Here is a 23033-nt window from a genome sequence, read left to right as displayed (position 1 = left end):
CTTCTGGAAACATTGTACATTTACACTCAATATACTTTTTGCATATTGTATAAGGATGGGTCAAAAGTTTTATTTTTTTCTGTATGTTTGTATAATACTTCTTATAACATCGTTTGTTGAGAAGACATCTTTTTCTACTAAATAGCTCTGTTATCTTTGTCAAAAGCCAATTAATGAGAACTAATTGATGGGCACGCATAGACTCAAAGAGATATAAAGTTCACTGGAAATGAAGAAGTGGAGTGGGAGGAAAATAGGGGTAAAATCCTCCCTATTGGGTACAATAAACATCATTTGGGTGATGGGCACACAAAAATCCCTGACTTAAGCATTATAAAATGTATTCTTTTAACTAAAATATTTATACTCCCTTCATATTTGGAAATAAGAATTTTTTCAAAAGTCAATTAATTATCTATGCCTAGGTGCCATCTTTCCTAAGTTCATGTGACCTTTTTCTACTTCATCATTCTCCCTCACTGCCATCTATCTGAAGTCACTGAAGTTAGTTACTAAATTTAATGGGATTTTTCTTTGGAGGGGGGGTCCTATTACTACTTGACTTCTGAACTACATTTAGTGGCGAATATCACTCATTTCTTCCTGAAACCCTTTTCTTCCTTCACTACTCATCTACCACTATTTCGCTTTTCTATAATGATTTTCTCCCAGTCTTTTTCTTTGCCTTTTTGTCATCTATCCTTACTTTAAATGTCTGTTTAACCCTTTTACTCTACACTTTAGTTTGTGCACCAACTCAGGAAAGCAAAGCAAATTGATTAAGATCCAGCAGAACACTGCTACTGTTGTCTTTCCGTGTAAATCAAGATTGTCACTTTACCATCAGCCAATAATGACTTTTTCTCTGCAAGGTTACTGTATTAATACCAAAAATCTCTTCTCACTTTACATTTTTCCTTTTACCTTTAAGTTTTCCCTTCTAGATGCACTGGTAACTCACTCAGCGACTCCTTTTCTTCCTGGGCCTCTGAGAAGTAGCGTAACACCAGGCAGAACATATCAGCTCGGAGCCAGAGGTCTTTTTGATTAGCTTTGGACTTCATTGAACTCTGGGCACAGTTTATCTGTTAAAATTTATAATACCATTGTTTAGGAGCTTTCTAACATATGTCACTGGACATTTATTATGTTCCTTATACAGTTTCAGAAAATCACTGCATGCTCATTTACTGATTCAAAAATTATTTTCATATTGTATTGTGCAGAATAATGCCTAGGCACTGTGCAGCGATCAGCAAATGGGAGAATATAGTCCTGAAGTATTGACTTTTAAAGATTATATAGATAAAAAATACAAGTAACTTTGAAGTGAAAAATAGCTTTCTAAAAACATGTAACTAAACATACAAATAAATACGTTTTAGGACTGGTGAATGAAGGATTTGTAGTGCTAAAAGATGAATTTGTATTTGACATAAATTAAAACGTGTTAACACTACAGGCTTTGGAATGTGGAATAATGATATCATTTAACTTTGAGTATGTGAATTTGCAGTATTATTAAGGAAGCATGCAGATGCAGGCCACTCAGCTTTCTGTGATGTCGAATGAGAATCAATAAATGTATTGACAAATAAATAGACATATTTAGGGTGTTTTTTTTTACATTTAACCTTTAATTGTTTAAATATCTGTAACGGAATATAAAGAGAATGTTAAAAAAATTATAAACATGTTTATTGAAAGTAGAATAGTCAATTAATGTTGTACATACTGTTTACTGAAATATGTTTCCTTTTTCCCTACAGTTTTGTGGGCAATTTTACCCAGGTAAAGTATTTTTAAATTTTTTTATATCCTTTATCTATTCCTATTATATTTTTCCTCCCTTATCTTTCACATTTACCAGATAAGGAATTTTTCAAACTAATTTTGCAATAAAATTTGCTTAGAGTAGTGGTCAGTACTCAAGGTATATTCTGAGGACTCCTAAGGCTCCATCAAACCTGTTTAGCAGATGCATCAGGAGATTCATCTTTTCCAACCATGTATCTGTGTGAAAACATATTATTTCCCATATACTTTCACTCAAACAGCATAGATACACCACCAACATCTTCAGTGCAGGAGCAGAGATAATTATTCATCTTTTATTAATACAGATATTAAAAGATTTTTTAAAGTAAACAGGCATTCTTATTAGTTTTTTGTTTTAAAAATAATTATTTTTTATAAAAATATGTTAAGTATAGTAGGTTTATAAAGTTTTGAAAATAAATCTTTAAATGTTCCCAGTTTTAATTTGTTATATAGTAAATGTCAATAGACCTAACCAAGACAAAACAAAAATTTTGTAGGATTCCCAATAAGTTTTTAATATTTGAGTCGGGTATTGCTCTATCAGCTAGGTAGGGTGAAGTGGCATCATCATAGCCCACTGCCCTCTCAAACTCTTGGATTCACATGATCTTCCTGCTTCAGACCCCCAAGTTGATGGGACTACAGGTTGACGGGACTACCACACACAGCTAAATTTTCTATTTTTAGTACAGATTAGGTTTTGCTTATGCTGAGGCTGGTCTTGAGCTCCTGGTGTCAAGTAATCCTGTCACCTTGGCCTCCCAAAATGCTAGGATTACAGGCATGAGTCACTGTGCCTGGTCAGATTCCCAGTAGTATTGAAGAGGTCTAAGATTTAAAAAGTTTTAAAATATTAGAATAGGCGGCTCCTGTGGCTCAAAGGAGTAGGGCGCCAGCCCCATATACAGGAGGTGGCGGGTTCAAACCCGGCCCCAGCCAAAAAAAACAAACTGCAAAATAATATATATTAAAATAGAAGATCATTAGGATATGGTAGAGAGTTATATTCAAAATGTTAAAAATAGAAGCAAGAGGATAATATTTAGAAATTACAGCTCTAGAAAGATATTGTAAGTTTTTAAAAGCAATGCTTTAATGGCAAGAAGAGATAGTAAAAAAAAAATTAATAAACTGCCTATCATGGATCAAGATGGTTAAATGAGGCTGTGTGTATTTCCATTCCAAACACACTGATGTTATTAACTTATTTTTAAGGCTATAATAATAATACTCATGTCACAGCTATGATTTAACAAAAAAAAAAAATGGATTCAGCATGCTAGCTAGAATTTGTGTAAAACAGAGGAAAAAATGACATCATTATTGGTCATGCACAAAATATTTATAGAAACATAAGGAAGGTGTGGCACCTGTGGCTCAGTGGGTAGGGCACCTGTTCCATATACTGAGGGTCGGGGGTTCAAACCCAGCCCTGGCCGAATTGCAACAAAAATAGCTGGGCATTGTGGCGGGCGCCTGTAGTCCCAGCTACTCAGGAGGCTGAGGCAAGAGAATCATCTAAGCCCAGGAGTTGGAGGTTGCTGTGAGCTGTGATACCACAGCACTCTACCAAGGGCAATAAAGTGAGACTCTGTCTCTAAAAAAAAAAGAAATATAAGCAAGAACTTACTAATAATAGTTGTGGGGGGGGTATAAGTGGAACTGAGTGATGGAGTACAGGGTAGGAGGGACAATTTTTGCTGTGTTTTTTATTTAATTTATTTTATTGTTAAATCATAGCTGTGTAGATTTGTGCAATTAAGGGGTACAATGTGCTGGTTTCATACACAATCTGAAACATTCTCATCAAACTGTTCAACGTAGCCTTCATGGCATTTTCTTAGTTATTGTATGTAGACATTCGTATTCTGCATTTAGTAGGTTTCGCCTGTACCCATTCTAAGATGCACCTTAGGTGTGGTCAATTACCCTCCCTCCATCCTGACTTCCCCCCTCCCTTGGCCTCCCTTGGCCCTTTCCCCATATTCTTGTGCTATAGTTGGGTTATAGTCTTCATATGAAAGCTATAAATTAGCTTCATAGTAGAGCTGAGTACATTGGATACTTTTTCTTCCATTCTTGAGATACTTTGCTATGAAGAATATGTTCCAGCTCCATCCATGTAAGCATGAAAGAGGTAAAGTCTCCATCTTTCTTTAAGGCTGCATAATATTCCGTGGTATACATGTACCACAATTTGCTAGTCCATTCGTGGGTCTCTGGGCACTTGGGCTTCTTCCATGACTTAGCGATTATGAATTGGGCTGCAATAAACATTCTGGTACAGATGTCTTTGTTATATTGTGATTTTTGGTTTTCTGGGTATATACCTAGTAAAGGAATTATAGGATGAATGGCAGGTCTATTTTTAGATCTCTTAGTATGCTCCAAACATCCTTCCACAAGGAACGTATTAGTGTGCATTCCCACCAGCAGTGTAGAAGTGTGCCCTTTTCTCCGCATCCACGCCAACATCACCAGGCACCCTTCTGGACCCTGGTAAGAGCTGCGCACGGTTCGGGACCGTGATCAGCACCCTCCCGGACCTCTAGAAGAGCTGCGCCGGACTGTGATCGGCACCCTCCTGGACTATTTGCTGTGTTGTTTTTTTTGTTGTTTGTTTGTTTTGTGGTTTTTGGCTGGGGCTGGGTTTGAACCCGCCACCTCTGGCATATGGGACCGGCGCCCTACTCACTGAGCCACAGGCGCCGCCCTATTTGCTGTGTTTTTTAACATAATTTGTTTTTAACTATGCAAATGAACAAGAAAGAAAACAGATCTATATGTATGGAAATGGCCGTGTATCAAGTGACCAATGTTAAGTTACAAATTACACGTGCAGGGTTATTTCATTTTTGTAAAAAGTATGTGAGTTGGGGGGTGGTTGTTGTGTATATTTATGGCTGTAAAGAAAGATATATAAATATTCATATGAAATTTTAACACTACTTTTTTAAGGCGTGTAGAAAGATATTAGCTTTTCCTATGTCTTTGAATGATTTAACTTATGGAAAATTGCTTTTCATTTTTAAAAATGGGATAACTGAAACTTTTTAAATAAATAAAAATATTTTTATTATTAGTTTTGCTACAAATAAAATTGAAATTTGTATAAAATGTAAATAAATGCAAACATTTTATATTATAGGCTATCACTGTATGGGTGTACGATCCAGAAAATGCAGATCCTGATGAGTTGCAATGGAGAGCAGAACAACCTTCACGAGTAGGTGGAAACATTATTACTCATAGATAAAATAGTATGCTGCCTTTCTTTTTTAAGGACTGTGAATAATTTATAATCAGTTGATAGGATTTTAAGCTGCCCAGATGTAATGAAATACATTTTCATTGTCCATTTTGGTTTAGTCATTATAATGATTTTGAACTTGTGCTCGATCTCTACAATTATAAACCTTTCTTTCAAATTCCTATTGAGTACATTTCATATTTTCTATGAACTTCATTACATATGAAGGGGGCTTGACCATTCAGGTGCTTTAAAGATGCTCTTTGAGCATCTGTACTGAAGCCTTTCTCTAAAAACTGGTCTAATCCCTGATTGAATCCTTTATCACTTGGAAACAAATCCGTTTTCTAAAGGTGCAACACAGTGAATAAATAAGTTATTTCTTTTATTTTTTAGAATTTACATCTTTCAAGATTTAACTTCTGTCTTCTTTTACAATTAAAATATTAATATATTAAAGATAAATCTAGAAAGACTTAGCTGGCTGTTAGTTTCTCGTGGGACTGTTTACATCTTAATAAGTAAAGATCTGTCTGATTCTTAATAGCATGACTCACGGTAATCAAATTCACAATGGATGGACTGATAAATAAGAATGACAAGCAATTGATTAATTTTTTTAACATGGTAATCAGTTTTAGAGGGAATAAAATACATTAATGAACACTTTAAGCATGACTATAAATTAGTTTCTAATCTTTTTTTTTTTTTTTTTTTTTGAGACAGGTTCTCACTTTGTCGCCCTTGGTGGAGTGCTATGGCGTCACAGCTCACAGCAATCTCTAGCTCTTGGGCTTAAGCGATTCTTTTGCCTCAACCTCCCAAGTAGCCGGGACTACAGGCGCCTCCCACCATGCCCAGCTATTTTTTTGTTGCAGTTGGACTGGGGCCGGGATCGAACCCTTCACCCTCGGTGTAGAGGGCTCCATGCCCTACTCACTGAGCCACAGGCACCACTCAATGCATGCATATCTTATACTTTGCATTTTTCCATCTCCATGTTTATCCATGACATCATAATTTCCTTAAAACTTTTCTATGGCTCTCCATTACGAACAGCATGGATTCTTACCTCTTAGGCTCTTATTGTGGCATACAAAGCCCTTCATACCTGTTCTACCATCCTTCTCTGGCCTCAGCACTCCACATGTCTTGCCTCCAGTAGCTGGACTCTGCTGTCCGCACGCATTTGCTGTTCCATGCATCTGTGTCTTTGTTGTTCCCTCTACACCAATTGTCCATTCCTTTTCTTCATCTAGGTAACTTCTACTCATGTTTTAGGTTTCCAGTCAGGTATCAACTGCCTCCAAGATGCCAGCCTTGACCAAGTCAGGTTTACTTATTTATTTATTTATTTATTTTAAGACAGAGTTTCACTGTGTCACCCTTGGTACAGTGCTGTGGCATCACAGCTCATGGCAACCTCAAACTCTTGGGCTTAAGCGATTCTCTTGCCTCAGCCTCCCAAGCAGCTGGGACTACAGGCACCCACCACAACACCCAGCTATTTTTTTGTTGCAGATGTCGTTGTTTAGCTGGCTCGGGCTGGGTTTGAACCCGCCAATCCTGGTGTATGTGGCCGGTGCTGTAATCACTATGCTACAGGGTACCAAGCCAAGTCAGGTTTTCTTTTTTATGTGAGCAGTTTGAGGGGATTATTTTGATGATACAGCTTTGATCAACATCAACAAAGTAGCTATGGCAAAGTGTGAATTGTCCAGGAATGGGCTTAACAGACATCCAACTCCTGATTCTATCCCTGACTCTTTGTTCTTCATTCTCTTCCTTAACCATCCCTGACTTTGAATTCTAAATAATCTCATGTCTTTAACTCATTCCTGTATTTTATTCTATCTTTGAACATCAACCCTTCCCTGTCTTTCATCTCATTAACTCGTCCGAGCCTCAGCCTGTTTCCAACATCCACACCAGGGAAAAGAGGACCACAGTGGGATGATGCTCATGAAGATGGGGTACAGGATAAACTTTATGTGCAATTTGATTAAAAATTATTAGAAAGTGCAGAGCTTTGTTTGTTTTTCCCTTTTATTAACATTTTAAATGTAAATCATAGTATCATACAAAAAAAAATAAAGCTAAATATAGTTTAATGAATAATTATAAAGTAAATAGCTTTCACCAGCAAGAAATAAAACACTAACAATAATAAAGAAGGCCCTCTATGTGCTTGTATGAACATAATTTATCTTCACTCTAGAGGTAAAAATGTTATTCTCAATTTTATGATAATAATTGCTCTACTTTTTAGTTTACCACATGCATTCCTAAGCAATGCAGCTTATTGAGTTTTGTTTATTTTACTTTATATAAATGGAATCATGTTTACTTATATAAGTGGAGTCATGTTTTATATACAGTTTGCATCTTGCTTTTTTTTTTTTTTTGGTTAACATTATGTTTGTAAAATTTATCCATATTTTATATACCTGTATTTTGTTTATTTTCTTTGCTGTATAGCATTCCATTGTTTCAATATATCACAAATTATTTATCAATTCTACTGTTAATGAATACTTCGGTTGTTAAAGTTTATAAACTTTAAAGTTTTTGACATTTTCATTTCACCACATTTATTCATTACCATATCATTTTCTTTTTCTTTCTTTCTTTTTTTTTTTTTTGGTAGAGATGGAGTCTCACTTTGTCACCCTCAGTAGTGTCCCGTGGTGTCACACAGGTCACAGCAACCTCCAGCTCTTGGGCTTAGGCGATTCTCTTGCCTCAGACTCCCAAGTAGCTGGCACTACAGGCGCCTGCCACAACGCCTGGCTATTTTTTTTGTTGTTGCAGTTTGGCCAAGGCCAGGTTTGAACCCACCGCCCCGAGTATATGGGGCCGGCGTCCTACTCACTGAGCCACAAGCACCACCCCATATCATTTTCTTAAAACCTTCCAATGGATCTACATTAAAAAGGAGATGGACTCTTAACTCTTACAACTTTGTAATGTTTATAGGATTAGGAAGATTTTCTATTTCTACTTGAATCAGTTTGGTAGGCTACTTTGGTAAGTCTTTAGAAATTTGTCCATGCCCAGTACTTTAACAGCACTGGGATTTTTAGGTTTTATAACGCCACTCTGATACATTACTTTCTTTAAAAGAAATTTTTTCATTCTAATTAAATTTTCAAATTTTGGCATAAAGTTTTTCAAAATCAAAAATTTTTAATCTTATTTACCAGCTAATTTTCTTTTTCTTTAGAGATGGAGTCTCACTATGGTGCCCAGGCTGGCCTCAAACTTATGACTTGAAGAAGTCCTCCTGCCTCAGCCTCCCAGAGTTTTGGGATTATAGGCATGAACCACCTTGATGGCCTCACCTTATTTATTTTTAATGTGGCAGCACTTGTCTGTGATGCTGTCCCTTTTTTCCTTTCTGGTATTGGATATTGTGCCATCTCTCTTTTTTGTTGTCTTGAGCAGTCTTGCCAGGAGTTTATCAATTTTAGTAGTCTTTTCAATGAAAAAAGTTAATATTTTTTTAAATTTTGTGAAGTTCTGCTCTTATTTTTATTACTTCCTTCTTCAATTTTCTTTGAGTTTATTTTGCCTTTTCTCCCTGAAGCTTCATCATATGTATGCTTAGCTCATCAAATGCCAGCTTTTACTATTTTCTAATATACATTCTTAGGGCTCCAAATTACCCTGTAAGCATGACATTAGCAGCATTTCACCAGTTTTAATATGTAATATTTTCAATATCATTCAATTCAAAATATTATTTATTGATAATATCCTTTATCATTTCTTCTTTAACTCATATACTTCTAGTTTTCAAATAAGTGGGAGTATTCTAATTATCTTTTCTTATTGATTTCTGGCTTAATAGCATCGTGGTCAAAGAATATACTTTCAATATCCTCAATATTTATTGAGACTTGTTCTATCATCCAATATAGAGCCATTTTTTTGTAAATAACCTCTAGGTGTATTTGAAAAAAATTATTTTCTACATTTATTTACTCCAAATTGATACATGTCCACTGCATTTTATTTGTTAATCATGTTGTTTAAATATTCTATGTTCTTTTCAATTTTTGTATGCTTGTTCTATCAGTCACAAACTAAAATAGATGTGTTAAATTTTTCTCATTATTATGTGGGTTTATCTAGTTCTCCTTAAAATTTTCTTAATTTTGTGATTAAGTACATACAGATTTATAATTATTAAACATTTTATTATAAGTGATGAAGTAAAGATCACATTTATCTTTAGAATTGCTTTGCTTTATAATTTTTTTTGTTGTTGTTATTGACATAGCTAAACCAGATTTTTTTTTGGATGAGTATTTGGGTGTACAAATATTTCTTGTTTTCACTTTTTTTTTTTTTTTTTTTTTCGATATATATAATCTTTATTTGCCAAGTATGCCTTAATAAAACTGGGAAAAAAATAATCCACGTGTGCTTCTCCTAACAGTGCATTAAAAACTGGCAATTTCAAGTTTTTGTTTCCTTGTCAGAGGGCATCTTGAACCTTTTGCCACCTTTTGAAAATTCACTCATGTCAGCTGAAGAATCATGAGGTTTCACAAATTTGGAAAGAAGAGCTATATTTTTCATAAAGGGTTGCAGTCTGCAGGTGGCCATGGTGCAGCATAGCCTGGGGCAGAAGCTTTTTTTTTTATGTTCTTTTCATCTTTTAATGTGTTTCATAAACACTATAAAATTGAATCTTTGCTTTTGTTTTACTTTTTCATTTAGACTGGCAGCCTGTCTTCAAAGACCACTAAGTCAATTTATATTTAATGTAGTCACTGATAATTCTTATTTTTTGATTTAGGTTTGTTCTTCCTATTTTATGTTCCTCTCCTTAGTTGCCTGTTGGCAGTTTTTGTCTCTCAACACTTAAAGATACTCTTTCACGGGTTCTTCTATCATTGCTATTAGGAGATTACCTTTCAGCCTGTTTGTCCTTTGAAAATGTTGTACTTAGCATGGGTTCTCCAGAAAACAAAGCCCTTTGTTAAATGATAAGGGCTTATGATGATAGTTTACTTTTGGAAGTGCTACCAGGGATAAGAGTGAAGGACTGGGAAAAGTATAACAGAGAAAGAGGGAAATTCAATTTTTAGGCTGTCCCTACTGGAGACCACTGGAACTCATTCTCACTGAGTCCCTCAAAGGAGCCATGTAGAATGGGTCCAGAAATTGTCCACCTGAGAAACAGAATATGCTTCAGAGTTAGCCTCACAAAGGAACAGAGCTGTTTCTATCCCCCGTGGCTTGTAAACGCCATTGCACTCCCTGGTTCTGCATGTGCACGTGCAGAGCAGGTTTCCCTGGGTAGCCCAAGACACAGTGACAGACCTGCCTTGACTACAGAAGGAAAGAAACTCATGGTCTTACAATCAAGTGAGACACTTTCAGGTTACAAATATATGAAGATTGCTGTCAAAACAGTTGCTAGATTAAAAAGTAGGGTAGAAGATGTGTTGCAGGTTACAAGAGGTGCTGAATTAAGTTTCTCCTCATGCTACTTTTAAGATTTTTGTCTGTCTTTTATTTTCTGCAGTTTTATTATGATGTGTCTAAATGTGATTTTAAAAACAATTATTGTGGGTGGCGCCTGTGGCTCAGTGAGTAGGGCGCCCGCCCCATATGCCGAGGGTGGCGGGTTCAAACCCAGCCCCGGCCAAACTGCAACAAAAAAATAGCCGGGTGTTGTGGTGGGCGCCTGTGGTCCCAGCTGCTCAGGAGGCTGAGGCAAGAGAATCGCTTAAGCCCAAGAGTTAGAGGTTGCTGTGAGCCGTGTGACGCCACGGCACTCTACCCGAGGGTGGTACAGTGAGACTCTGTCTCTACAAAAAAAAAAAAAAACAATTATTGTACTTAGAATTATTTGACTTCATGAATCTGTGGATTGGGGTCTCTCATACTCTTCTGAAAATATTTCATACTCTTTTCAAATATTGTTGTGTCTCAATATTTTTCTCCCTTCCCTCTGGAATAATATATTAGATTTTCTCATTCTCTTTCTGGGAATCCATTTTGATAGATATTAGGCCATCTGACTCATCTGAAATGTCTTTTACCCTTCTCTCTTTATATTCTCTCTTTTTTTCTCTCTATACAACATTTGGCTCAGAGATTTCTTCTAATCAGCTTCTAGGTCACTGGTTATTTCTAAATCTGGTATTAAACCAATTCACTGAGTTCTCCATATCAATTATCATAAGACATTTTATTTGGTTGCTTAACAATTCTTACATTTCACTTTTAAAGTTTTCTATTACCCGAGATGTTTTCATGGTTATTTTTATTAATCACAGTAAACATAGTGAAATGTAAAACCACTGTGAGATGGTTAAAATTTCCTCTGTTTTACTATATTTAATAAATAAAAGCACAAAAATATCCTATTTTTCTATACTTGAAGTAGTGACAGCAATGCAATGTTATTCACTTCACTTTGATTTAAGCTATTTGAGTTTATTAAATATAAATTTTACATTTCCTCACCTTCCATTCATTCACTTTTAAAATAAACTTTTTATTTTAGACTAGTTTTAGATTTACAGAATAATTGCAAAGATAGTACAGAGCATTTCTGTATACCTCACACCTAGTTTCCTTTATTGTTACTATCTTACACTTGTGTATTTGTCATAATTACTGAACCAATACTGATATATTATTATTGACAAATGTTCATATTTTATTTATATTTCCTCAATTTTTCCATAATGTCCATTTTCTATTCTGGAATACCATCCAAAATAATAAATTACATTTAGTTGTCTCTTTAGGCTCTTATTGTCTGGGACAATTTCTAGACTTTGCTTATTTTTGATGGCCTTGACAATTTTGAGGCTTGCTGGTCAGGTCTTTTGTAGAATATCAGTCAATTGTCTGAGATTGGAGACAATCTTTCTCATAATTAGACTGGAGTTAGGTGTTTTAGGGAGAAAGATCACAGAAGTAAAGTAACATTCTCATCACCTCACATCAAGAACACATACTATCAATTTTATACCATATATAACACTGTGGATATTACCCTTTATCACCTGGCTTGTGGTACTGATCCTCCACTATAAAGTTCCTCTTTATTCTCCTTTCCATATTGTTCTCCTTGGAAATAAGTAACATTTTATGGAAGAAGTATTTACGTAAGTCTTTTGTATGGCAGATTTGTCTTATCCCTGATTGATTGATTTATTCAGTCATTTATTTATATCAATGTGAGTTAATAGGTATTGATTTTATGTTTTGGGTTATAATCCAATGCTCTTATTTATTAGGAACTCTTTCAGTCAGCTTTTGTATCCCTATGACATACTTCAAAGTGAGGTTTTCTTTGTTGTTTCTTTGTTTTTAACACTTTCTCACTTTCCAGCACTACGCAGTGCTCCAAATTAATCTTGTGCATTTCCTGACTCAGCCTTAGAATGAAGTTTTTCCCTTAAGAGTTCTGTTCCTTTTATTTCTTTTATTAGAGAATGGAATTAGAAATGAATGGTATTAGAAACAAAGATCTGTGTAGTAGGTATGCTCATTGCCATTTGGTTGTTGTCCCCTCTCAGCTCTCAGACCAAGGAAATGTGTGTATAATAATCCATGCATATATACATACATATCAACAAAAATTTCTGTATTTATATTAAACTAAACATGAGTTTATACAGATGGCTTCAGTTGTAATGTATTGTCACATCAATCACCCTAGATTCCTTACTTGCTTATCTGTCATCTCCTACTAACAGGGTGAAACTGACACTTGGCTATTTAATTTCCAGTGTACATGTGGGGTATTAGTCAGCTTGGGCTGCCATAACAAAATGCTTATAGATTGGGTAGCTTAAAAAACAGAAATTTAGGGCGGTACCTGTGGTTCAGTGGGTAGGGCGCCGGCACCATATACTGAGGGTGGCAGGTTCAAGCCCAGCCCTGGCCAAACTGAAACAAAAAAATAGCTGGGCATTGTGGCAGGCACCTGTAGTCCCAGCTACTTGGGAGGCTGAGGCAAGAGAATCGCTTAGGCCCAGGAGTTGGAGGTTGCTGTGAGCTGTGTGACGCCATGGCACTCTACTGAAGGCGATAAAGTGAGACTCTGTCTCCACAAAACAAACAAACAAAAAAAAAAACAATTATTTTCTCACGATTCTTAAGGAGCCCAAGATTAGATTCCAACAGGTTCTGTTCCTGATGAGAGCTCTCATCTTGACTTGTAACCAGTTCAAATACATGGAATCATACAATATTTGCCCTTCTGTGACTGACTGACTTCACTTAGCATAATGTCTTCAAGGTTCATCCACGTTGAAACATGGTTCAGAATTCCCTTCCTTTTTAAGTCTAAATAATTTTCCATCACATGCATATGCCACATTTTGTTTATCCATTCATTCAGCAGTGGACATTTGGATGCTTCTACTTTTGAATATTGTAAGAAATACTGCTAATGAACATGGATGTGCAAAAATCTGCTCATATCCCTGCTTTCAATATTTTTGGATATGTACCCAGAAAGGGAATTGCTCCTTTTCTGTAGGCTGTTTGTTCACATTTTTATTTTCTTTACTATGCAGAATATCTTTAGTTTAATATCTCATTTGTCTATATTTGTTTTTATTGCCTATGTCTGGAAGTCTTAGTCATAAAACATTTGCCAAGAATAATGTGCTGAAGCATTTCCCCTATTTTTCTTCTAGTAGTTTTATGGTTTTGTGTCTTCTTATTTAAGTCTTTAATCCATTATGAGTTGATTTTTGTATATGGTGGGATATAGGGGTCTAGTTTCATTCTTCTGCTTATGGATATCCAATTTTCTCACCACCATTTATTGAGGAGAGTGCCATTTCCCCAATGTATATACTTAGTACCTTTGTTGAAAATCAGTTGGCTATAAATATGTGGATTTCTTTCTGAGTTCTCTGTTCTGTGTGTGTGTTTTTATACCAATACCATGCTATTTTGGTTACTGTAGTTTTGTATAGTATAGTTTGAGTCTGGTAGTGTATCTTCAGCTTTGTTCTTTTTACTTAGGATTACTTTGGCTATTCAGAATCTTTGGGATTCCACAAACTTTATGATTTTTTTTTCTATTTGTAGAATGTCATTAATATTTTGATAGGGATTGTGTTGAATCTGTAGATTGCTTTGAGTAGTGTGGTCATTTTAACAATATTAACTCTTCTGATCTATGAACATAAAATGTCTTTCCATTTGTTTCCTTTTCAGTTTCTTACATCAGTGTTTTATAATTTTCCTTATGGAGGTCATTGCTTTCTTAGTTTAATATATTCCTGGCTATTTTATGTTTTTTATAGCTATTGTAAATGGGATTGCTTTCTTCTTTTCTTTTTTAGCTATTTCATTCATCATTAATGGTGTTTAGAAACATTACTAAGTTTTCTATGTTAATTTTGTACCTTGCAACTTTACTGAACGTTTGCTATCAGTTCTAAAAGTTTTTTGGCAGAGTCTTTAGGATTTTCCACATAGAAGATCATGTCATCTGTAAAGAGGAACAGTATGACTTCCTCTTTTCCACTTTGTTGCCTTATTTGTTTGTTTTTTCTTATTGTATAATTAATTGCTCTGGCTAGGACTTCTCGCGTTATATTAAATAGCAGTGGTGAAAGTGAACATGTTTGCCATGTTCCAGATTTTAGAGGAAAAGCTTTCAGTTTTTCTTCATTCAGTATGATGCTAGCTGTAGGTTTTTCATATATGGCCTTTACTATGTTGAGGTGTGTTCCTTTTTTCCTTCTATGCCTAATTTTTTGATAGTTTTTATTATAAAGGGATGTTGAATTTTATCAAATTCGTTTTCTTTGTCTATTGAGATGATCATATGGTTTTTATCCTTCATTCTGTTTATGTGATGTATCACATTTATTCATTTCTGTCTGTGGAACCATTTTGCATCTCTGGGATATATCCCACCTAATTGTGGAAAATTATTGTTAATGTGCTATAGCATTCACTTTGCTAGTATTTTGTTGAAGCTTTCTTCATCTGTGTTCATCAGGGATACCGGCCTATAGTTGTGTACCGGCCCATACCGGCCTGTACTTGTCTGGTTTTGGTGTCAAGGTACATTACATCTGAGAAGATTTGGTGTTAGTTATCCTTTATAAGTTTGGTAGAATTCACCAGTAAAACCCTTCAGATCCTGGGCTTTTATTTGTTGAGGAACATTTTAATCACTGATTCAATTTTGTTACTCATTAATGATCTGTCCAGATTTTCTATTTCTTTCTGGTTTAATCTTGGTAGGTTGTATGTTTCCAGGAATTTATCCATTTTCTCTGTTTTCCAGTTTGTTAGCAAATACTTGTTCAGAGTAGTCTGTAATGATTCTTTGTATTTTTATGGTATTAATTCCAATATGTCCTTTTTTTATTTCTGATTTTATTTTTGGGTGGGTCTTCTCTTTCTATTTTCCTTATTTAGTCTAGATAGCAGTTTGTCAATTTTGTTTATATTTTTAAAAAACTGACTTTTCTTTTCTTGATCATTTGTAATTTTTTAAGTCTCTTTCATTTAGTTCTGCTCTGATCATTATTATGTCCTTAAACCTATTAATTTAGGGTTTATTTTAGTTTTGCTTTTCTAATACCTTGAAGTGCACCATTAGTTTGCACATTTGAAATATTTCTACTTTCTTGATGTAGGCATTTATTGCTATAAACTTCCCTGTTAGCCTTGCTTTTGTTGTATCTCATAGGTTTTTTTTTTTTTTTTTTTGTAGAGACAGAGTCTCACTTTATGGCCCTCGGTAGAGTGCTGTGGCATCACACTGCTCACAGCAACCTCCAACTCCTGGGCTGAAGCGATTCTCTTGCCTCAGCCTCCCGAGTAGCTGGGACTACAAGCGCCTGCCACAACACCCGGCTATTTTTTTTTGGTTGCAGTTCAGCCAGGGCTGGGTTTGAACCCACCACCCTCGGTATATGGGGCCGGCGCCTTACCAACTGAGCCACAGGCACCGCCCTATCTCATAGGTTTTATTATGATGTGTTTCTATTTTCATTTGTTCCAAGGAATTTTTGCATTTCATTCTTAATTAGTTTCTTTACCCATTGTTCAGAAGCATGTTGTTTGTTAGTTTCAAAGTTTCATTCCAATGTGATCAGATAAGATACTTGAAATGAATTTTATTTTTAAAAAATTTTGAGGCTTGTTTGTGTCCTAACATAGTTAATTCTAGAGAATGTCCCATATGCTGATGAAAAGAATGTCTATTCTTCAGCTGTTGGCTAAAGTATTTTATAAATGTATGTTAGGTCCATTTGATCTAAAGTGCATTTTAAACCCAATGTTTCTTTATTGATTTTCTGTCTAGATGATCTGTCCAATGCTAAGAGTTAGGTGTTGAAAAATTCAATGAATTGAGGGTGGAGTAAGATGGTGGCCAAGTAACAGCTTCTTTGCAACCAGGAGCAGTGAGATTGGGAGAGAAGACTCCAGGCATCTTTGGCCTATGGACTGTGCCCAGAAACATCCCTTCGGGGATGCAGGGAGACAACAAGAGACTTCCAGACCCCAGGAAGAGGTCAAAAGCAGTGGAGAAGTGCCAAGTGGTTGTGAATGGGCTGCCACAGCTGTTAACTACAACAGCAGCAAAATTGCAGACAGGGAAGGCCTTTCCTGCGGGTTGTTTTGTTTGTTTGGACTTGGGCACTAGATTGAATTACCCTGGGAGAACTTGGGTGAAAATGTGGGTGACTTTAAGCATTGTCTAGGGCACACGACTGACCCACTGGCCTGGAATAGAGCTAATGTTCAGCTGTGAGCCCTGCATGCAGCCATTGTGGGAGTACTGCCCCTTCAGGCTCCGCCCTTAGGGTTGCAGAGTAAGGCTCAGGATGGGAGACCTTGGGCAAGTGATCTAGTGACTGTGGGCAGCACCAAAGGCCAGCACTGAGACACTGAGGAAGAGCAGAACTTTCAGTGTTTGGCAGTGGGAGGGCTGCCTTGCAGCCTTGGCCCTCAGGGGCATAGAGTCAGGCAGGTTTTGGCACATCAGATAAGGGGGCAGCCACTTCAGGAGAGATCCCAGCAACAAGTGCTTTCCTAGGAAAGCTTCTGATTAGCCAAGATTAATGTTTTAAAGAGTCTTATAAGCAGGCTGACAAGAGATTCAGGCTCTCAACCCGGTTTGAGGGCAAAGTAGTTATCAGAGGCCTCAAACTCCATCTCATACAGCTGTATCAGCATTGCGATTAGCATCTCATACCCCGGAAGATCACCTGTTGCCCAGACAATATTCAGCAAGATATATACACTGCTTTATTTTTGTATTTTTTTTTATTATTATTATTTCAACATCCCCCCCCCGCCCGGATTTTTCTTTTTTATTGTCTTTCTTCATTTTTCTAGTGTAAATATAATTTTCCATTGTTGCCTTCTTTAATAATAAGAACTTCATTTTTGCTGGTTTTCTGCCCCTGTTATTTGGGTTTTCCCCCAATTTTATCGTGTAAGATTTTCTGTTTGCTTGGTTTGGTTTGATTTATAGTATTTTTGCGTTTCCTCTGTATTTGGTGGTGGGATACCATGTCTGCTCAGGCTAGCAAAGAGCTGTTGACCTCAAGGGAACCACCCAAACCAGAACCCCCAGAGGGTGGGGGTTTTTTTTAAGGCATGAGTGAAAATACCTTACTGTACACTTTTATTACTCCTGTCTCCCTCTTTCTGTGCCTCTCTTCTTTTTGTCAATATTCCTATTTACTCACCCTCTCTTCTTTCTCTTTTTTTTTTATAATCTTTTTTCCCTTCTTGCTCTTCAGTCTTTTCATCCCTTTAGTCCTATTCCAAAAGGACTCATTGAAACCTTAGGCCAGAGGCACGGTAACTTAAAGAGTAAGAAGAAGTGAAAGGAAAATTAGGGCAAGGAAACAGAAAAAAAGAATAGACTCCTGGAGAAGAATCAGCAGAAAAGTCCTGGCAACATGAAAAACCAGTTCAGAGCAACCCCGCAAGGGACTACGAGGTAGCTACTACAGAGGATTCCACCTATACAGAAATGTTAGAAATGACAGAAAGGGAATTTAAAATACAAATGATTAAAACAATGAAGGAAATTGCTGGGAAAGTGGAAAATAATCAAAGTGAAGTCCAAAACAGAATCAAATAGGAGATGAACTATTTGAAAAATATAGAAAGGATATAGCAGAGCTCAAGGAATTGAAACAGTCACTTAGGAAACTTAAAGATGCAATAGAAAGTATCAACAACAGATTAGACCATGCAGAAGAAAAAATCTCAGAAGTAGAGGACAAAGCTCTTGAGATAACTCAGATAATTAAAGAGGCAGAAAAGAAGAAAGAGAAAGCAGAATGTTCACTGACAGAATTATGGGAATTTATGAAGCATTCAAACATATGAGTTACAGGTATCCCAAAGGAGAAGAAGAATGCCCCAGAGGAATGGAAGCCATACTAGAGAATATTATAAATGAAAATTTCCCAAATTGCACCAAAGATTCTGACACACGCCTTTTAGAGGGATATCAGACCCCAGGTTGCCTCAACTCTAATAGAGCTGCTCCAAGACACATTGAGGTGAACCTGTCCAAAGTCAAGACAAAAGAAAAGAGTCTGCAGGCTACAGGAGTAAGCACCAATTGACCTATAGGTGCAAATCCATTAGGGTAACTGAAGACTTCTCTAATGAAACTTTTCAAGCCAGAAGACAATGGTCATCTACCTTTAATCTACGTAAACAGAACAATTTCCAGCCCAGAATTCTATATCCTGCTAAGCTAAGCTTTAAAATTGATGGAGAAATCAAATCATTTACTGATATGCAAACATTGAGGAAATTTGCCACAAGACCAGCTCTACAGGAACTATTTCAACCTGTTCTACACACTGACCATCACAATGGGCCACCAGCAAAGTGGACCACCCAGAAATTATAGGACAGAACCTAGCTTCCACAATGATGCAAAAGATAAAACTAAGCAATGGACTGTCACAAAATAAGATGAATAGAACACTACCACATTTATCAGTTATCTCAATAAATGTTAATGGTTTGAATTCCCCACTGAAGAGGCATAGACTGGCTTATTGATTTTAAAAAAAAACACAAGCCACCATCTGCTGTCTGCAGGAAACACACCTAGCCTCAAAGGACAAATTAAAACTGAGAGTTAAGGGTTGGAAGACAAATTTTCAGGCAAACAGAATTTAGAAGAAAAGAGGGGTTGCAATCTTATTTTCAGATACAAGTGGATTTAAAGCAACTAAAGTCAAAAAAGACAAAGATGGACCCTTCATATTGTTCAAGGGAAAAATACAACAAGAAGACATTTCAATTCTGAATATTTATGCACCCAACTTAAATGCACCCAGATTCTTGAAACAGGCCTTAATTAGTCTGAGCAATCTGATATCCTATTGCACCATAATAACAGGGGACTTTAAAAATCCTCTTACAGAGCTGGACAGATCCTCTAAACAGAAATTAAACAAAGATATAAGAGACTTAAATGAGACCCTAGAACAACTGTGCTTGGTGGACATATATAGAACACCTCGTCCCAAAGCTAAAGAATATACATTCTTCTCATCGGCCCATAGAACATTCTCCAAAATTGATCATATCATAGGATACAAAACAAACCAACAGAATCAAAACAATTGAAATTTTACCTTATATCTTTTAGAGCATAAGGCACTAAAGGTGAAACTCAACTCCAACAAAAACATTCAACCCCAAACAAAGGCATGGAAATTAAACAACCTTATGCTAAATGACAGTCAGGTACAGGAAGAAATAAAAGAGGAAATCATTAACTTCCTTGAGCATAACAACAATGAAGACACAAGCTTCCAAAATCTGCGGGATACAGCAAAATCAGTCCTGAGAGGAAAATTTATCACTTTAGATGCCTACATCCAAAAAAACAGAAAGAGAGCACATCAACAAACTCACAAGCCATCTCATGGAATTGGAAAAAGAAGAACAATCTAAGCCTAAATCCAGCAGAAGAAAAGAAATATCCAAAATTAAATCAGAGAGGAATGAAATTGAAAAGAATCATTCAGAAAATTAGTGAAACAAGGAGTTGGTTTTTTGAAAAAATAAATAACATAGATAAACCTTTGGCCAGACTAACTAGAAATAGAAAAGTAAAATCTCTAGTCACCTCAATCAGAACTGATAAAGGGGAAATAACAGATGCCACAGAGACACAAAGAGATCATCTCTGAATACTACCAGAAACTCTATGCCCAGAAATTTGACAATGTGAGGGAAATGGATCAATATTTGGAACCACACTATCTCCCTAGACTTAGCCAGGAATGAATAGATCTCCTGAACAGACCAATTTCAAGCACTGAGATCAAAGAAACAATTAAAAAAAATCTCCCAGGCAGTGCCTATGGCTCAAAGGGTTAGGGCACTGGCCCCATATGCTGGAGGTGGCGGGTTCAAACCCAGCCCTGGCCAAAAACTGCAAAAAAAAAAAAATCTCCCAACAAAAAAATGCTCTGGTCCAGATGGCTTCACACCTGAATTCTATCAAACCTTTAAAGAAGAGCTTATTCCTTTTAATACTGCAGAAATTATTCAAAAAAATTGAGGAGTAAGGAACTTTCCCCAACACATTCTATGAAGCAAACATCATCTTTATGCCAAAACCAGGAAAAGACCCACCTAAAAAGGAGAACTTCAGACCAATTTCAATAATTAATATAGATGCAAAAATTCTCAACAAAATTCTAGCCAATAGATTACAGCTTATTATCAAAAAAGTCATACAACATGATCAAGTAGGTTTCATCCCAGGGATGCAAGGCTAGTGTAACATATGCAAATCCATAAATATTATTCACCATATCAACAGAAGAAAAACAAAGACCATATGTTCCTCTCAATAGATGCAGAAAAAGTATTCGATAAAATCCAGCAGAATTCTGTGCTTCTTGGTGAAGAAAGAGGGGAGTGGCAGAGGAAAATACAACAGGGACCCCCAAATCCACATGGGGTTCTGGGAACCGCAGAATCCAGTGGAAGGCATATTTGCAGGTGAAAACTTTTTCCTATAGATGATGTATTTGCAGTATTAGTTTGGTAGTTCACTTTGCCTTGATTCTGAGTGGTCACAGTATTGTAATCTTTGTACGATTTCTTCAGCTGTAATTAGTGCCAATGGTGTCTGTAAGTTCCTCAGTGGCTTAAGCTATGGTTGTTAGTGGAAGCTGTATTTAGAATTTGCTGAGGACAGGTATGCTAGACAGTTTGTCCTTGGCACCAATGGTGGCAACAGTAGGCCAGGCATATTGGTCCTTGGGCTCACAGTCAGCATACACAGGCATCAGTGATAGTAGGTCCTTGGCAGACTGGTCCTTGGAACTCCAGGTTTTTTTCTTGGGTTCCAGCCCTGGAACAAGTAGGCAGGTGAGTCTTCAGGCAGATGGGTAATGTCAGTGGAGTCAACAGTGACAGTAGTGGCAGCAGGTCAACCCTTGGGCCCCATGGTGGCATGCGTGACCACCAATAGTGGCAGTGATGGGTTGAGCAGGCTAGTCTTCAGGCCTTCACATAGCACATGTGAGTAGGTACCAGAAGCAGTGGCAGTGGTAGGCTGGGCCAGTCCCCAGGTCCCCAATGTGTGGGGGTGGGAGTGACATGCTGGATGAGCCTGTTCTCAAGCTCCTGGAAAACATGCATGAATGCTAGCATTAGCAGGCAAGGTCGAATGATTCTCAGACTCTCAGAAGGTAAGTACAATCACAGGTTGGGGTAGATAGATCCTCAGGTCCTGGACAACATGCATATGCTTTGGCAGCAACACTCCCAGGCCCCAAATGATGCATGCAGGCACTGATGAGGATGGTGGCAGGCAGGTCAGGCCTGTCCTCAGTTCACCTGTTGGCACATGTGGATGCCAGCTGCAACAGGCAGGGCAGATAAAACCAAGGACCCCCGGGCATCACACTGAGATGCTAATGGCAGTGGTGGTAGACAGGTTGGGCCCATTCTCAGGACCCTGGATAGCATGCATTGGCACTGGCAGTGGTGGGCTTGGCAGGTTGATTCTGCAACCCCATCATACCTACTTTTTACTTGGGTTGTTTTGTTCACTTTTTCGAGTTTTCTATATATTCTGAATATTAATTCTTATCAGATGTGATTTCAAAATACGTACTTTCATCCTGTGGGTTTTCTTTTTACTCTTTCAATAGTGTCCTTTGATATACAGAGTTTCAATTTTGATAAAGGCAATTTTTCCTTTTGTTGCCTGTGCCTTTGGTGTCACATCCAAGAAATCACTGCCAAATCCAATGTCATCAATATTTTCCCCTATGTTTTCTTCTAAGAGTTTTGTAGTTTTAGCTCTTATATTTAAGGAATTAGTGACTGATAACACCTAATAATTTGGATGGCTGCTAAATTAAAAAGCCATTTCCAAAGTGTTACGTACTGTATCGTTCCATTTATGTAACATTTCAGATGTGACAAATTGTAGTAATGGAAAACACCTAATTGGTTTCCAGTGGTTAGGATGTGTGGGCAGTTACAACTCGTAAGTGGTAAAAGTTTCTTTTTTGTCATGTATTCAGTTTTGGGTTCTGCTTGTGATGATGGGTGTTTACACGAATCCGTCCATCCATACATGTGATAAACTTTCACATAACTATTTTAAAAATTAAGAGTGCTTGTAAAAATTGGTAGAATCTAAATAAAATCTATACCTGAGTTAATGTTTTTCAATGTGACTTTCATTATTTTGATAATGCACTAGGATTATGTAAACTACTATCATTGGGGAAAGAGTATCTGAAAGCTTTTTGTGTGTCACACTATTTTAGAATAAAATAATCAAAAATCCTATTTTAAAGTCTCTTCAATGTTTGACCATTGTGCTAAAAATAAAATCCAAACTATTTTCTAAAGTGTACAATACTTAGTGTGATGTGGCCCCTGTCTATCTTTTCTCTAACCTTATCTACGTACAAACTCCCCGCCTTTAGCA

General features: G+C 36.7%; 1 protein-coding gene across 1 annotated transcript in view; it reads left to right on the top strand.

Annotated features, from left to right (window-relative positions):
• CATSPERE (catsper channel auxiliary subunit epsilon) overlaps positions 1-23033 on the top strand; it is a 172862-nt gene that overhangs the window by 56221 nt on the left and 93608 nt on the right. The window contains exons 7-8 of the mRNA XM_053604723.1: positions 1770-1791; positions 4970-5047. Of these exons, the coding sequence (XP_053460698.1) occupies positions 1770-1791; positions 4970-5047 (100 nt within the window). The remainder of the gene's footprint in view (positions 1-1769; positions 1792-4969; positions 5048-23033) is intronic.

Source organism: Nycticebus coucang, chromosome 10 (assembly GCF_027406575.1).
Source record: "Nycticebus coucang isolate mNycCou1 chromosome 10, mNycCou1.pri, whole genome shotgun sequence".
Classification (NCBI taxonomy): domain Eukaryota; kingdom Metazoa; phylum Chordata; class Mammalia; order Primates; family Lorisidae; genus Nycticebus; species Nycticebus coucang.
Note: the sequence above shows the minus strand (reverse complement) of the source record. Positions and strands in the feature narration are given on the sequence as shown.